Source organism: Sardina pilchardus, chromosome 16, assembly GCF_963854185.1.
Source record: "Sardina pilchardus chromosome 16, fSarPil1.1, whole genome shotgun sequence".
Lineage (NCBI taxonomy): Eukaryota > Metazoa > Chordata > Actinopteri > Clupeiformes > Clupeidae > Sardina > Sardina pilchardus.
In genome coordinates this window covers 2,188,660-2,205,804 of record NC_085009.1, presented here as the reverse complement: position 1 = coordinate 2,205,804, position 17,145 = coordinate 2,188,660, and the positions used below count along the sequence as shown (strand labels likewise).

The window sequence follows — 17,145 nt, the reverse complement described above, 5'->3', positions numbered from 1 at the left end:
GAGAGAGAAAGACAGAGACAGAGAGAGAGAGAGAGAGAGAGAGAGAGAGACAGACAGAGTGAGAGTGTGCAAAGAGAAAGAGAGAGAAAGAAGGAACAAAGAGAGAGAGGGGGAGTAGAGGTTGTAGAGTGAATATTGTGCATAGGGTGTAAGAGGACAAGGGAAAAAGAAAAACAAGACAGGGAGGAAGATTGGAAGAGGGGCGAGATCAAGCATTCTTTGTGCGACAATCTCAAAGAGAGAGGGGGGTGGGCTGTACAGAGGTAATCAGAGAGCAAGTAACAGAGGGAGAGAGAGAGAGGGAGAGAGAGAGAGGGGGGAAGAGAGAGCGTTTGTGATGTGCTGCATTCCACACAATGGGGGGTAATCTATCATTCCTCAGGAGGGGGACGCTCAGATGCAAAGTAATCAAGATCAAAATCAATTAAGAGGAGAAAAGACTGGCAGAGACACAGGAGGAGAGTGAGAGAAGAGAGAGTCAGGGAAAGAAAGAGGGGAGGGAGAGATAAAGAGAGGGAGAGAGAGAGAAAGAAAGAGAGAGAGAGCTGCATCCATGAACGGTCGAGTGAGGGAGTGAAAGAGACGCAGCGCACGACAGCAGCACTTCTGAGAGAGAGAGAGCGTGGCCAGTCACAAACAGAGAGAGAGAGAGGGAGAGAGAGAACAAGAGAGAAAGCAGTGAAGGAGGGGAGAAAGGGGGAGGCAGGGAGACAGAGGAGAGGGAGAGCGCACGCAACAGCACAAGAGTCCGCCGCGCGCCTGCTGAGGATGGGAGGATCACAGGGAGAAGAGAGAAGAGGAGAGAGAAGATAGAGGGATGCCATCGCTCCTCTCCTCCTCCTCGTCCTCCATCCACTCTGACTGAAGGAAGACAAACCTTTTCCTTCTCTCCACTTCTCCACTACAACTGGACTTGTCCTTCTGGAACTATCAACATACATGGTAAGGGATTTTTGTTATCATCTGATCAGTTTTTGATCCCCCAGCAGGCTTTTCCATGTTGTTTAGATTAAGTTCAAATGTCTCATTCAAAATAAATTGCGATGACTATGCATGAGGCAATATGAGGAAAAAAATATGACTAATAAAATCATTATAATTCCATTTGCGCATGGTTTACAGGGAATGCTGTATTCAGTGTGTTGAAAACATGCTTGTGAGAAGTAATACGTACTAATCAGATTGCAGAGCAGGATTGTACTTTTTCTGTTGCTTTCGTGACTGCATATATATCAGTCACTCACTTGTTCGCTGGCTGAATGTCAGGCAGGAGCCCCGGTAGCCGACACAAGGTTATTTCATACATGCATGAGCATATGCTGTTGTGACAGTGTGCACCACACATGTACACACGGACGGGCAGAGACATACGCGTGTGCGTGCGTGCGTGCGTGCGTGTGTGTGTGCGTATATACACACACACACACACATGCACACACACATGCACACACACACACAGACACACACACACACACACCGGACACACACACACACACACACACACACACACACACACACACACACACACACACACACACACACACACACACACACACACACACACACACACACACACACACACACACACACACACACACACACACACACACACACAGGAGCACCGCAACACTACCAGTGCACAATATTTGCATTCAATATCTGTACACCCAGAAAGTCAAGGGCTTTGTGCATTGCATTTTCCCTGTCCAGAGAAAGCTGTGTGAATCATCCACACTGTTCATTACTGTCACAACTCTAATGCCACATTACCACTCATTACCTGAGTTAACAAAACACCCACTGCCTGAGCCACTCACCATTACTCTGCTTTTTTAGTTCACTCTCCCCTGTTTTGTATTCACTGCATATTCTCTCCTGTGAGAGCCTAACTTAGGCGATAAACAAATTCAATCATTTGACAGTAACACGCTATCAATAAACATGGTGGGGTGTTGAGTGTTGATCATAAGTGTTGAATCAGTAGTGCAAACTGTATGGAAAAAATCTCCACCTCGGTAAACGTCTCAGTAACACAACTGGGTCAAAAGTCAATACCTTGACAGTACCAAGGTGACACACACTCCAGCCCTCATAGTGAGGTGTCTGTTTGAATGGCAGATAATACGTATATCTAACGCTACCTTGCTGAGGCATTGCCATCCTCATCTGACTTGCAGATGGTAACTTCTTCTCACAGAGATGAGAGACAGAAAAAGTCAGTAAACACTCCCTTAATGAACTTTTAATTCTGAATTAATGAACTAATTAAAGGGATAATCCGGAGTGAAATGCACTTTAGATCAATTTTTCGGACTATTGGGAGTACATACGTTGAGTTGACACCAAAATCATGTCATTCGGATGTATTTTGAGAAAGTTCGAGCTCACCGTTTTTAGCCAAAACTCGTTAGCCTGGAAGTGACTGAGGCATGTCCTTTCGCCGCTACAAAACGCTATTTTTATACCTCTTCTACTGTTCCAAACAACACTACACTTACGTGGTAGTGAGTAGAGGATCCCTAAAGCCAAACCGAAGTATCCCCACGTCTTTATGTGGTCGGATAGAGAGTCCAGAATGAATTTAATCGAGTCCGTACCTTTCCGGAAATGTTAATAAAGTGTTGTTTCAGCGTTGCTAGCTGCAGCAGCGCCATTTCCGGAAAGGTACTGACTCGATTAAATTCATTCTGGACTCTCTATCCGACCACATAAAGACGTGGGGATACTTCGGTTTGGCTTTAGGGACCCTCTACTCACTACCACGCAAGTGTAGTGTTGTTTGGAACAGTAAAAGAGGTATAAAAATAGCGTTTTGTAGCGGCGAAAGGACATGCCCGAGTCACTTCCAGGCTAACGAGTTTTGGCTAAAAACGGTGAGCTCGAACTTTCTCAAAATACATCCGAATGACATGATTTTGGTGTCAACTCAACGTACGTACTCCCAATAGTCCGAAAAATTGATCTAAAGTGCATTTCACTCCGGATTATCCCTTTAAGGCCTTGACGACAGCGCCATATACCGCGCTGGCAGAGAGACAGCCAGAGACGCTGAAGCACATGAACTGAACAGAAACGAATGAAATAAACACCTCAAAGACAAACTCCATCAGTCCGACATGAGCCCAGTGCAGAGGGCTGATCCCGGCAGCCGTTCACGGATGACTGCTGCTGAAATTGTATTCCTAACGGCAGGCAGGTGGAGGTCACCTGCTGCCCTGATAGTCCTCCTTCCACAGGAAAATACTGCGCTGTGTTGCTCCCATGGGCTGGGTGATTGTCAATGAGAGCTAGACAGCAAACAGGGGAAGATTTGCATTTGTCTCTGTGCTTGACTGGTTCAGTGATTACCAGATTTGCTCATGTAATGTGTACATCATCCCAGCTGCTTGCTTGCTTGCGTACGTGCCGCGCTGTTCGATCTGTTCATTTAAACTCATTCCTTCTGACTCATTTCACAGATGATACTTATGCAGCGCTGGCGCTGTTGTTTCTGTGGGAATGTGCACGAGATGGGACTTCGTTTGGTGATCTGTCTGTTCAGAGATTAGTCGCAGGCCACGGATCTGGGGGCTGATATCTGTACATGTCTCTGCTGACACATACGCATGTACAAACACATGCTCATTTCCCTCCCATATTAGCATAGCCAATATATTCTCATACACACCTCTCTCTCTCTCTCTCACACACGCGCACACACACACACACACGCACACACACACAGTGCCTCAAGGAACGTCGGAGAGCTCCCTCCCTCCCTCCCCCCCTATTCTCCGCTATGAGCCGGCCGTGCCAAGCGCTTGGCTAGAGCCCCTGGCTGCGTTGGCCAAACTGGCGCGAGCGCGCACACGGGCACAGCCCTCTCTGGCTCAGGGTGCGTGGCAGACGCCAGGAGATGGAGGTGTAGCTTCAGCAGTCACACAGCCTCCGCTCCTCTCAATGGCAAAGATCGCAACAACAAGACATTCTTTCAAGGATGCGGAGGAGAGTGGAGTGGGTGGTGTGTGTGTGTGAGCGTGACTGAGTGGGTGGTGTGTGTGTATGTGTGTGTGTGTGTGTGTGTGTGTGTGTGTTGGCATGGCACAGGGAATAAATGTTACATCACCAGTATTTCAGTTCTTACTTCAATAGGTTTGAGGTCTTAGACTCAGCCAGTGCTTATTTTTACCCGCCTGGATCATTTCTGTTCTGCGGTCTGTACGTTCTACCCTTTAGCATTCTTTGTACATTTTAAATCGTTTTTCAATATAATTTCTACATTTAATTATGGCATGTCTCTAAAGCTTTATTTCATAATGTGTTTTTGATGTATTTATCAGTTCTAATATAATATAATTGTAATAATGATGATCATGGTGATGATCTTACCTCCTCTGCAGTCTCAAGAAACGTAAAACAGGAGTGACATTATAACTCAACAATGCAAACATTTCATCTCAACATATGGCATCGTTATTGCAAATGCCATGTTATTAAAGTGTAATTGTGGTAACAAGTTAATACCACATAGTTGTCGTGAACGCTCATGTTAATACATACAGTATGCACTTATCAATGAATTATTCCATGCATACCAATGGCTACTCCCATGGGGTGGACACTTAGATTTGACCGTGTTATCGACCGCATGGTCCCTCTCTCCCTGATGTCCTGCGCGTGTGAGATGGGACCAGTGGGCTCCTCCGGGCCGCATTGCCATGCCTCTCACGGAGCAGAGCGGGCATGTTAAACAGGGTAATGATCTGCCGTAGCGGGCAGTGGCAAGGGCAGCCGAACGTGTCGCTCCTGCTCCAGCTCTCCTGTGGCCCCTGCACCAGAGAGCCCTCAGCAGGCGGACGGGAGCAGCGCTGGTGTCACGAACGGGATTTCACCACAGAGTGGCATGGCTTTAGCTTTCCCCAATTAGCTGTGCTGGATTCCCTTGTGACGTGTTGGAGCAGCCCCATGGCCTTTCTCTGGGAACAGAGCTACTGGAGGCGCAGAGCACCGCTTCAAACAGCTGGACTTGACTTCCTGCCATATTTGTGAGAGCGTGCTGACATGAGATACAGTGAAGACACGAAAATCTGAAGAAACACGAAACAGAAAAATATATGAAAAAGGTGCATCACAGGAGCTCTCTGGATTTATTTTTTGGGATTTCTTCTTTGTGGTTCTAACACAATCTGCTCAAAATTTTAACATTTCCGGCATTTTTCAGGCCTCATATTCATGCCAGGCGTCTCCAGACAGGTCAATGACTCATCTTCCGACGTTATAAAATGACTGCTCATGGTCTGTTCAGTAAAACCAATCAATTGACCTTTTCATCAGTAGGCTCCCAGTCCCAGAAGTGCTGTGTGCGCATACACACAGACACACACATACGCATGTACGCACGCACACACACACACACACACACACACAGACACACACACACACACACACACACACGGTGCCCCAAGAGTGGAGACACCATGGATAGAAAGTAGCAGAGCAGCAAATTCGCTTCAGCTTATCCTCTGGAAGCAGCCAGTGAAGAAAACAGATAGACAGCTGTACTCTGACGGAACTACTCATGCCGATAAAGACATGGCTGAACAGACTTTATGGCACTTTTTGAAACGTCATAAAAGTAACTAACAAAGTTAAAAAGGAAGTTCTGACTCTGAACGAGAGGAAACGTGTAAATCGGTGTGTGAGAGAAACAGAGATAAAGAGAGAGAGATAAGGAGAGAGAAAGAGAGAGGAGCAGACCTCCTCAAAGGCACTAGCAGAATTTGGAAGGAAGCCTTTTTGTCTTGATGAATTATTTATTAAACCTCCCTCATCCTCAAGCTTTAATCATAAGATTCTTGCCTATTGAATAAATGTGAAATATTCATGCACATGTGAATATCCACACACACACACACACACACACACACACACACACACACACACACACTACTCTCTCACACACACCACACCCCAGGGAGTGATCACCTGACTCTGATGGCAGTGAAGGCGCAGGTTTCATCATCGGTGTGGAGACATGGTGCTGGGTGACACAGGTCATTTCTCCCCTCCCACCCGCCTGGTGTGTGAACAGCAGGAGAATAGAGAGCAGGAGCTCCAGGGGCCCACGCTTCAGGTCATTTGCTCCAACGGAAACGGTTATGGACAACAAGGACGAGCAGAGAGAGCAAATGACCAAAGGCCTGTGGCGATGAGCAGAGTGAAGAAGAGAGAGAAGAGAGGGATGACAAGAGAGGGAGAGAAACAAGATTGATAATGATCCTCTATACACTTGGTAACAAATTATCAAAAATATTGATATGATATTACTCATGACAGACACATGCACATTATATCTCCAGTGTGATTAGATGGCCATCTGCTTTTACCAGTTCAGTTTCCAGAAACTGGCCAACATCCATCTACATCTACAGTACAGTTTCCTCAGCCTTCAAATCAAATACTGGAGGATTTAGCATAGCGTTTCTGAGATATGAGAACACCATATAACGCTCTAGCATCAATTTCATGGGAAATTGTGGTAATTTTGTGGAAAGCACCACTTCTGTAAAACGGTAAAATGGACTAGCTGTTCTAAGAGCTTCATACCTCTGCTGAATGAGTCTGAATCTGCTCTTGACCGTACCCGGGTACAGATCACAGTTCAGTCACATCTCATTTGTGTGTTTTCACAGTGGGTTCCCACCAGGTTCTTCATGTGGACAAATACTGTCGGACTTGGATGTGACCACGGATTACACGGATTACAGTGTGGCAGGCAACACTAAATCATGAACTGAATGCATATGAACTAAAGCTCATTTGAGCCCAAATCATTTTGGTCATTTACATGTGTCATGGGAGTGTCGGCACACAGAGGAAGAACTTCTCTCCAAATGAACTCCTGTCATTTCTTAAAAGGATCATTTAGTCTCCCCCACGGTCTTCTTTATAGATGTTAAGAAGCTCTAATGAGCACTCCCCCACTTTATACTTTATTGCATCCTGCGCTGTGCCAGTATATCAGCAAATATTGGTTTCTTGCTATTACAGTCTGTTCTCACTGTGTGATTGCCACTGCTAAATACTTCTCACTATTTGCATGTTCAAGTTAGAGCCCAGAGAGTCTCAGAGTTAGAGTTCATCTTACTGTGCCAAGACATAAGGCATACATCTTTAAACTGACCACAGACTATCCTTTCACCTCACTGAAGGACACAAAAACCAATAATCAAGACCCCTTTGGCCCACTAGAGAGTGGGAAAACTTTCAAGTGACCTTCTCAAGTCTTCAATTTTCAATCCATCCACTATGCAATTTGATATGAAACTGACCAAATTGCCCTCTGTGTGTGATGAAAATGTTTTTTTCTCTCTGAGTTTGATTCTCTCCGGTGTATGCACTGATTCCTTTAATAATGTACCCGGGGCCCAAACCCAAATCATTCTGCAGTCATTTACTACGAGATTTTCAAACACAGAACTTGAATCACACCCTGACCACTTTCTTTCACATCGCTACTCATTTATTGATGATTCTTTTTGTGCTGTTTTCCAAGCTGATCTCAGACTCTCTGGTGCATGATGACAGTGATTAGATAGAGAGACATGTGTAAGATCAGGGGAGGTGCACGGCTCTGTGGTGTGTGTGTGTGTGTGTGTGTGTGTGAGAGTGGACGCTGGCGGGCGAGTGTGGGGGTAGTGCCCCGTGTCCTGCAGGGTTCCGTGGCTGATGGGCAGTGTGAGTGGACGGCCCTGCGGAGGGCAGATGTGGCGAGGGAGGCTGTAATGGGCGATGGGGCCACTGCTGCTCTCCTCAGTGTGCTGTGGAGCCCTGATGATCTCCAGCCCCCGCTGGAACAGACACACCGCAGTGATGTTAGTAAATGACTGTAGCACAGAGGAGAGAGAGAGAGAACATAGTGTGGAGGTAGAGAGGGAGTGATGGAGAGAGAGAGAACACATAGTGTGGAGGTAGAGAGGGAGTGATGGAGAGAGAGAGAGAGAAAGTGGGCTCTTTGGTCAGCTCTGAACTGATGATGGCAAAAAGGACGGACTCCCAAAACCATAATGGGTGAGAATATCACACATTACCTCTTTGCTCTCTCTGCCCCCCCCCCCCCCTCTCTCTCTCTCTCACACACACACACACACACACGCACACAGTTTGACATATTTTTTGGCAAGCTGAAAACCTACACACACATACTGTACACGCAACCCTCGAGTCCTTTTTGTGGTTTACACACACACGCAGACACGCAGACACGCACGAACGCACGCACACGCGCACACACATGCGCGCGCACACGCGCACGCATGCACACACACAATGACCCTCAAGTGACAACTGGCTGAAAGGGGAGCATATCTCCCTCTCACTCTGAGCCGAGACCACTGAGGATGCTGATAGAGGCCCCGTGCATTTATTTACCCCACGGAAAAAAACACCACCGTAATTGAACAGCTTCAGGATGCTCATTACGCAAACCCTCAGCCTCATTGCAAGTCTGTCCTGGTTGATTACATTCCATTTCTCTCTCTCTCTCTCCCTCTCCCTCCTTCTCTCTCACTCAGAGCCTCTCTCTCTCTCTGTTCTGTCCCTTGCCCATATTCCCCTCTTTTGAACTAAAATGCATTTTTTACAGCTTTCTACGCTAAGACCGATCCATGAAGGACACCACAATATTGACATGTTGGAGGGGATTTTGGGCTTGGGGCAATTTGAAGTGACTTGGGACAATTTAAATTGTTATTGCTGCTTCATGAATAAATAACATTTATTTGAAATGGATGAAATTCATCTTTGTTTGACATTTCACTGAAATGCCCTCAAAAGCATATGAGCACAAGAAATGTAACTGTATATTAATCACTATGTGTGGCATTTAAACAGGCCATTAAACAGGCTATTAAAGGGCACTTCTCTGGTAACCTTTGCTGGACAGCATAACAACATGTGACAAAATGTGGGTGTGTCGGGGAGGGGGGTGGCATTCCACATCACACCACCAGGAGGCTCCCTGCCCTAACACGACCCCCCCACCACCACCACCACCACACATGCACACACACACACACACACACGCACACACACACGCGCACACACACACACACACATCTCTCCTCTCTCCTCCCAAAGCCATTGATTTGTCATTTCGCAATGAGTTGAATCAACAAGTGTTTGTTTTCTCTCTCTGGTCTCTGTAAATCCTCCTCTCTCTCTCGCTCTCTCTCTCTCTCTCTATCTATCTTCTGTAAATGGAATTCATATGGGGAAAACATGTTTATTCATGACCCACACCTTGCCTATATCATCATCCAGCCTAAGGATGCATAGTGTTGTCTGAGATAGGGTATACATTTCTCTCCCTCTGGTCCTCCGGCTATAAGGTCTGATTATGGGCCAGTGCTGCATGCCACGGCGGTAGAATCCCAATGCATGAGCTGTACTGTATGTGTTCTTCATTGTGTGGGTCACAATACATTATTATCATCCACACGCCAGCCGGGAGGAAGCAGGCCAATGCTCTGCACTGGATCTCACTGAAGAATGCCTCTCACTCCCTCCCCCTTTCACTCTCTCTTTATCTCTCCCTCCCTCTCTCTCTCTCCATCTATCTCTCCTCGAGTCTGACTGGCTGCCTTGGCAGGCCCAGGCTTTTGGCCACCTTGGTAATTCACTTTAGCCTTGATGTGCGAGATTGTCCAGCTGAGACTTGCTTCTCCCCTCTGCCTCTCTCTCTCTCCCTCTGCTACCCTTTCTCTCACTCTATCTTTTGACTTCTCTCACTCTCTCCATCTCTTCGCTCCTCTCCACCTCTCTCTCTCTCTCTCTCTCTCTCTCTCTGTCTAACTCAGTCATCCTCTTTATTTCCATCTGTCGGTCTCTCTGCTTCTCATCTTTGTGCCATTTTTCCATTCCCTGCCTCTCCTGAAAAATCCAAAGTATGCACTCATTTTTTTCCCCTCTTCTGATTTCTCGCTGACGTACCCTATCACTCATTTGCGGGAGCCTCTCCAGGGAAGTGCTCTTGTTTGCTTTCGACTCGTTCACTTCAGCTACTGTAATAGTCTACCGGTAGTGTGCATCGCTCCACCCTGTCCTCTATCACTCTCCTTCACTGAAGAGCTCTGTTTACCCCCTCAGCTACAGATCAAGGTGCCATCAAATTCTCAGCGACAAACAATATATGTTGAGCAAAGTTTCTAATTCACTCTCATTGAATATGTCAACTTTAACTGTCGTAATACATTGTTAAGTAAGTCTATGCCATGGCTTAATATGTTTAATCAGTGATATGCATTTAAGCATGTACATCAGGTAATTGATGTCATTATCTTCAAAGTGAAGCTGTCAATATGTAATGAGGTCTACTGAAATGGCTGACTTCGGTCTTCAGTGTGTGTGTGTGTGTGTGTGTGTGTGTGTGTGTGTGTGTGTGTGTGTGTGTGTGTGTGTGTCGTAATGCCAGGCAAGGCAGCCAGGTCGCCTGAGAGCACATGAATAGATGACAAGCGTAAAAGTACCACAAAATGGAGCCAGCGATTGAGGGGGGAGAGGAAATGTTTGTTTCTTTGAAGAGAAGCTTTGCCTGCTCTGCCTCTATTTCCCCCTAGCGAGCGTCTCTTGACGGGGGACGTGTCAGTCAGAGTTTAGCCGACATGTCTCTTCCCAGACACACTGATGGGGATTTATGAATGGCTGCCGATGAGAAGACGAGATCCGCGGGCGAATTTGTCAAAAAACCGTCAGACGCGTGGATATGAAATTTCATAGATGGGTTATGCCTCTCTTCGCCTCTGCAGGCTACCCATCAGCTCAGAGACAATCTGATAGGGACGCGGGGGCAATATCAGAGTGGTGCCGCCTCCACCCTCCACAGTACACAAAACAATAAGCCATGCAGAGCAGAGCAGAGCAGAGCAGAGCATGATATTGATCAGCAATAACAACACAATGGGCCGCGCTGCTGCTCGCCTGGGCGGTGGCAAGTGTGATTGTCGGCCCGTGAGCCCCTCCTCTTACCCCTGTGATGTCGTCCACTCATGCTTGACCACGGCAGGGGATCTGCTGATGAGCTTTTGCCATGGCTGTCATGGCTGTGTTTGGATTTCATTCCCTCACTTGTTGTATGTTTACGCTCCTCTCTCAACCCCCAACCGCCCACACACACACAAACACACACACACACACACACTCACACACTCTACCCCTCCCCCAAAACAATAAAATAGATTCCCCCCGACAGTCTGATTCATTCCCGCTCCTCGACTCGAGACGCTGTCTGTCCAACATCCTTGGGCCTTGTTTTCCCAAAAGCATTGCAGCAGCGCGGACTTGGATCCCGGTTAAATGACAGATGAGGTATCGTATTCTGCTTTTCTTCTCTTCTTCTCTCACTGTCTCACTGTCCAAATAATCTATTGCGCATTTTTGGACGACAAGGCCAAAATAGCAGCATGTGTGCCAGGGCCGAAATGAGGCGTGATTACCCCTCCATCCTTCCACGGGCGTATCCTTGGCACCCCGTAATAGCGTGTTTTACATGCCAGCCACGGCGGCAGCAGCGAGCTGCCTCTGGACCTGACGACGGGCACCCGGGAGTTGTGTTGTTGAGCGCGTGCGGTGCGGGCACTAAGTTAATGGTGCCAACATCAGAGGTGAGAGGGGCGGGCGAGGGAAGGGGGGCGAGGGGCGAGCGAGGGGCGGCGAGGCAGCGCGGGCGAGCGAGGGGATTAGCGTTCCTCTCTCTCCGTCTTTTCATCACAGGTCCGGGGCGAGACGCACTCGGGGTTTTTTTGTGTTTGTTTTTTTTCCCACCCTCCCTTTTTTTCCCCTCTCCCTTTCATTCCAGGTGGTTTATGCCTCGCCACCCAAACACACAAGTGGTAAAAGGTGCTGCTCCGCATTGCATACCACAGCTAATGGGATGGTGAGAAATGTGGAGGTGGAGATGGAGGGAGGAGGGGGGTGGAGAGAGGAGGGGTGGAGAGAGGAGGGGTGGATGAGAGGGGATGTGGAGGGCACAAGCATCGTGGCTGGGTGGGTTGATGTCTGGCTGACAGCCTGGCATGTTCCTAATTACTTCAGCCTGGCATTTTGTGTGTGTGTGTGTGTGTGTGTGTGTGTGTGTGTGTGTGTGTGTGTGTGTGTGTGTGTTGTTTGTGTGGATGTTTTCATATGCATGCATGAGACAGAAGCGTCTCTCACCCTGTTCATCACGTCATCGTCGCTGTGGCTCTCTGACCTCGTGACCCCGCAGCACTCTGAGTCAGCGTCATGAGGAGAACAGGAAGCCGGTCTATGGTGAACAGCGTCTACTTTAGTTCCGCTGTCTTCCCCCACAGCAGACGGCTCTTATCGTGTCTTATCTCCTCCATCTCCACCTCGCTCCACAGCCCATTACTACACTCTATCTTACCCATCAGCTCCATATCTGTACTCGCATCTTAAATCTATCATAGAGTCTGAAGTTTTTATGTCAGATTCATCTCATCTTGGCACATCACTCTGAAATTGCAAATTGCTTTTAGACGGGCGGAATGAGCATTTAATCATGCAAATGACTATGTAAATGACACCTTTTCAGTGAAAACTCTGTCTATGCTTGGGGCTATTTACCTGAGTCAGGCCGGCGAACATCTCTCATTGCTAACTCCTCTGCACCGCTTTTCTCTGCTTTATTCTCTTGCTCTCCATAGGTCTCTTTCACTGGGAGATTAGACTGTGGCACTGAGAATCCACCAAGCTGAAGCAGAGAGGTGCAGAGCGGACCAATCCTCCATGGCAACCAAATGACCATCCCTCACAGAGCAGCTGGTTTTTTTTCCAGACGGGCAGGTACTGCGTCCGTAATCTTTTCCGCCGCAGAGCCATTAAGGATTAATTCCGAGGCCGGTGCTGTGGACGAAGGCTAACCGCGAAGCCGTGATTCCCGGAGACCCGGAGCGAACCCCCCTGGCGGAGGGGGAAAGGAATGTTCTTCAGCTGCCAAGGAACGTGTGTTTTCCCCTGACCCTCCGCGAGCCAAGCCCTTGTTTCAAACACAAAAGAAGGCTGTGGAGCAGACGCACCTGCAGCTCACACACACACACACACTCACACACTCACACACACACACGCACACACAAGGCTAAAAAATCCCAAGGTTTATTATTCAATGGAAACGATGTGCTGCAAGGACTGTTCAACAGATGATGTGGGTTTACAGCACGCCGCCTGCCATTGATTAGCCGGCCCACTTAAGTCCAAGGTTGCGTTTCTTTGCTCCTCTAAATAGGAGTCAATGGGACTGCGCCGATTGGACAACACCAAGAATTTCAAGGCCTCCTGGTAATACGGTTGCTTAGGCCTCTCTGGGGCCCAGCTGGGGCACGTGGAGGTGAAGAAATAATCAAATGAAACTTTTTTAGTGTACTTCATCCCTTCCTAGTGTCCGTTTGGAAAGCTAAAGGCCTGACATGGACCCTCTGAGCCGTACAGACCCGTACTTTCCCACAGTAAATAAAAAGCTGTTTACGAGATCGATTTTTCCGCAGACGGTTCGGGTCAGGTGAGCCCCGCTATTTCGATTTGCCTTTCATCCCGACAAAGAGCGGGCCCGTAAAAAAAAAACACGATGGACGTGCTGGGCTTTAACGGCAGCGGCTACGACGGCGGCGGCGCCGACCCGACGGGCTTCCCGTTCAACGCCACCGGCGACTACGAGGACTACGAGGCCGAGCCCGACGCCAGCAAGATCATCATCCCGTCCATCTACGCGCTGGTCTGCTGCGTGGGCGTGACGGGCAACGCCATGGTCATCTACGTCATCCTCAAGTACGCCAAGATGAAGACGGCCACCAACATCTACATCCTCAACCTGGCCATCGCCGACGAGCTCTTCATGCTCAGCGTGCCCTTCCTGGCCACCTCGGCCGCCGTCCACCACTGGCCGTTCGGCTCGCTCATGTGCCGCCTGGTGCTGAGCGTGGACGGCATCAACATGTTCACCAGCATCTTCTGCCTGACCGTGCTGAGCGTTGACCGCTACATCGCCGTGGTGCACCCCATCAAGGCGGCGCGCTACCGCCGGCCCACCGTGGCCAAGGCGGTCAACGTGTGCGTGTGGGGCCTGTCGCTGCTGGTCATCCTGCCCATCATCGTCTTCGCCGACACCGTGCCGGCGCCCGACGGCGGCGTGGACTGCAACTTCCTGTGGCCCGAGTCGTCGTGGTCCGAGGTGTTTGTGGTGTACACCTTCCTGCTGGGGTTCCTGCTGCCCGTCATGGCCATCTGCCTGTGCTACTGCCTGATCGTGGTGCGCATGCGCGCCGTGGGCCTCAAGGCCGGCTGGCTGCAGCGCCGGCGCTCGGAGAAGAAGATCACGCGCATGGTGCTGCTGGTGGTGGCCGTCTTCGTGGTCTGCTGGATGCCCTTCTACGTGGTGCAGCTGGTCACCGTCTTCCGCCGGCCGCCCGACCCCGTGGTCACGCAGCTCTTCGTCATCCTCAGCTACGCCAACAGCGGCGCCAACCCCATCCTCTACGGCTTCGTCTCCGACAACTTCCGCCGCTCCTTCCAGCGCATCGTGTGCTTCCGCTGGCTGGAGAGCGGGCTGGATGGCGAGCAGGTGGACTACTGCGCCGTGGCGCTCAAGCGGCAGGCCGCGCTGGGGCCCAAGGACTTCCCCAAGGACTGCCTGGCCTCCGACATGGTGTTCCGCAACGGCACCTGCACCTCGCGGACTACCGTGCTATGACCGGACCAGACGCCGCGCGCATCTCCCCCGCGACACGGACATCAGAACAGTGCGTCCACATGACAGTTAGCTCGGCCCTCTTCGTCGACCGAGCACAGTGAACACTAGACATAGCTGTGAATAATGACACCTAGGAACAATGTCCTCTCAAATGATTAAGAACAGAATGAACAATTATACTGTGAATTTAATTACAGGATGTTCTAGAATTGCTGAGTTACACCCAAAAGGCAAGTTGATGGTTGATGAGTTTTGCAAGAAAGAAAATGAAAAAAAAAAATATGGCAAGGGAAAGTTCATCAGACAGTGATTTAGATTAAAATGGCAGAGATGATTACCTACTTCCTATTCGGAACGTTGTCTTTGGATCGCCCTGTAAGAAGTGGGAAACTTGGGATTAGGAGAATCCCACAGCAGGATGAGCAGAGGGGCGTAGTCGTGTTGTAAAAGCGGCCAGCTAATCCCTACAAAGACCGTGTTTCACGTCTCTTCTCTTTACAGCCACCGAGGGAATAGTCTGAGATGTGGAGCTGTGAGAGCGAGAGGCCAGAATTACCCTGTCTGGAAAAAAAGAAGAGAGAGAGAGCGTTTCAGAATGTAGCAGCAGACACCGCTGGGAGGTGGCAAAAGGCACAGAGCAGAGAGACTCCATATCTGCCAGAGCTCTACTCCAGCCCTGTATGGGTTCAGGCCATTTAGCATATGTGATCGTCACAGAGGTGGTCCAGTTGTGTTGAGTCTGTCTGTGGCTTTGACGTCGCACTCGTGCTGACTTTTCTTGTCATGCTGATTTTCTGATGGGTTTGTTGTCTTTGAATCTGTATTTTACATGTCGCTTTGATTTCTGGTTTCAGAATCACGATGCTACAGTGCAGTGTTTAAGAGCGAGATCTGTTTTGTTCCACCGTGATTGTAGCGCTATGCGTTTGTTCTCTGTTCTGTGAATCGGTTTTGTTTTCATGCTAGGGCGAGTCCAAATTGCATCGGACTACCGTGCCGCTTACGCTTGTGTAATGACGCGCCACAGACACCACTCTCTGACTGCCTGCCAAAGGAGTTGTGCATTCTCAGACACAAGTGCTTGTTCATATTGCTTTTGGTTGCTTTTGATAAAAGATATTATACGCCTTAAAAAGCTGACCTTTCTGTGTTAAATATAGTGAGAAAATGTATGTTTTCTTGTGTTGATGTAAACTGAATTGCAATATGAAAATTGTTTGCCGTGTACAGTGTGTGTGTGTGTAGGTGTGTGTATATATGTGTTTGTGTGTGTGTGTGTTTGCGTGAGTGAGAGTCCATGTGTATGTGAGTCTGTATGAGTGTATACGTGTGTGTGTGTGTGTGTGTGTGTGTGTGTACAGTATGCGTGTATGTGTGTGTGTGTGTATGAGAATGTGTGTATGTTCGCTTTTAAGTCATAACTTGTGCTAACCAACTCATGATTAAACTATTTAGCTAATTTGAAAAGCCCCACATTCAGATGGTCATTTTGTTTTCCTCATGGTGGATATCATATGGCATTTATGCACTACTACTAACCTACAACATGCTCTTCAGGCAGTAGGTGATTCTCAAGAAGAACTGTATTAATATAATGTAGCCTACATGTACTGTATGTTGTGTGTTAATACTCTAGTATAAGATCAATAGGTTGAAATAGACCCCTACCACTCACCTTATCCAAGCCCTATCCTTAAATATTAGAACTATTTTCTGACTCTGACGTCTAAGTCTAATGTGTGATATTCTTAAGTGTTACATTCGTCACTTCAACAAAAATGGTGTAATAATGTATTGTTATTACTTTTGTACTAAAATTGCTAATAGTCTGTGAAGACCATAGGACCAATGACTGAATGGATTTTGACCTGATGCATATGTGTACTGAAAATGAGGGACGTTGAGGAGTACAACAGTTGTGTGTTTAAAGGCTGTGTGGTGCAGTGGTCACCATTGTATAAAAATCATGTACCATGCTGCTGCTCCATCAGGTTGTGTTGCGTTGTGTCGTGTGTTCTGGAAAAGTCTTTGAACACAGGTCAAGTTCAGCGCAACTGGTGCGAACATTCTCATTTCCCGCCTCTGTGGCTGCGTGTTGTCAACTATGGAATGCAGCTAGCGTGACATTGACCTCACCTTGAAGTGCGCGCCTGAGTGAGGAAAACATTCTATTAGCTCTTCCCAGATGTATCCCTGCGGTATAGCACTGTCTTGAGTCACATCTGACACCCATCAAAGGAAAGATACATATGAACGCCGCACCACATGACAAATATTCTCCGACTGCCAGGGAAATTCATTTTCAGTGAAACACTTTACGCTCTCAATCATTCTCAAGCGCACGTCATATCCCGTCTGCATCCGACTAATAAATCCTTCTCCTCTTCCAAAGCTCGAGCGGCACTGCATTCCGCTGACAGTGGAGA

General features: G+C 48.3%; 1 protein-coding gene across 1 annotated transcript; it reads left to right on the top strand.

The window, feature by feature from the left end:
* Nucleotides 1-767: 767 nt before the first annotated feature.
* Nucleotides 768-16,098, top strand: sstr1b (somatostatin receptor 1b). Its single transcript, XM_062516317.1, has 2 exons — nt 768-942; nt 12,681-16,098. Exon 2 carries the CDS (start codon nt 13,598-13,600, stop codon nt 14,717-14,719), a length of 1,122 nt encoding a protein of 373 aa, XP_062372301.1. The 5' UTR covers nt 768-942; nt 12,681-13,597; the 3' UTR covers nt 14,720-16,098.
* Nucleotides 16,099-17,145: the final 1,047 nt, after the last annotated feature.

Excerpts from the sequence above, each read along its gene's own strand:
- sstr1b (XM_062516317.1), top strand. The coding sequence starts at position 13,598 with ATGGACGTGCTGGGCTTTAACGGCAGCGGCTACGACGGCGGCGGCGCC.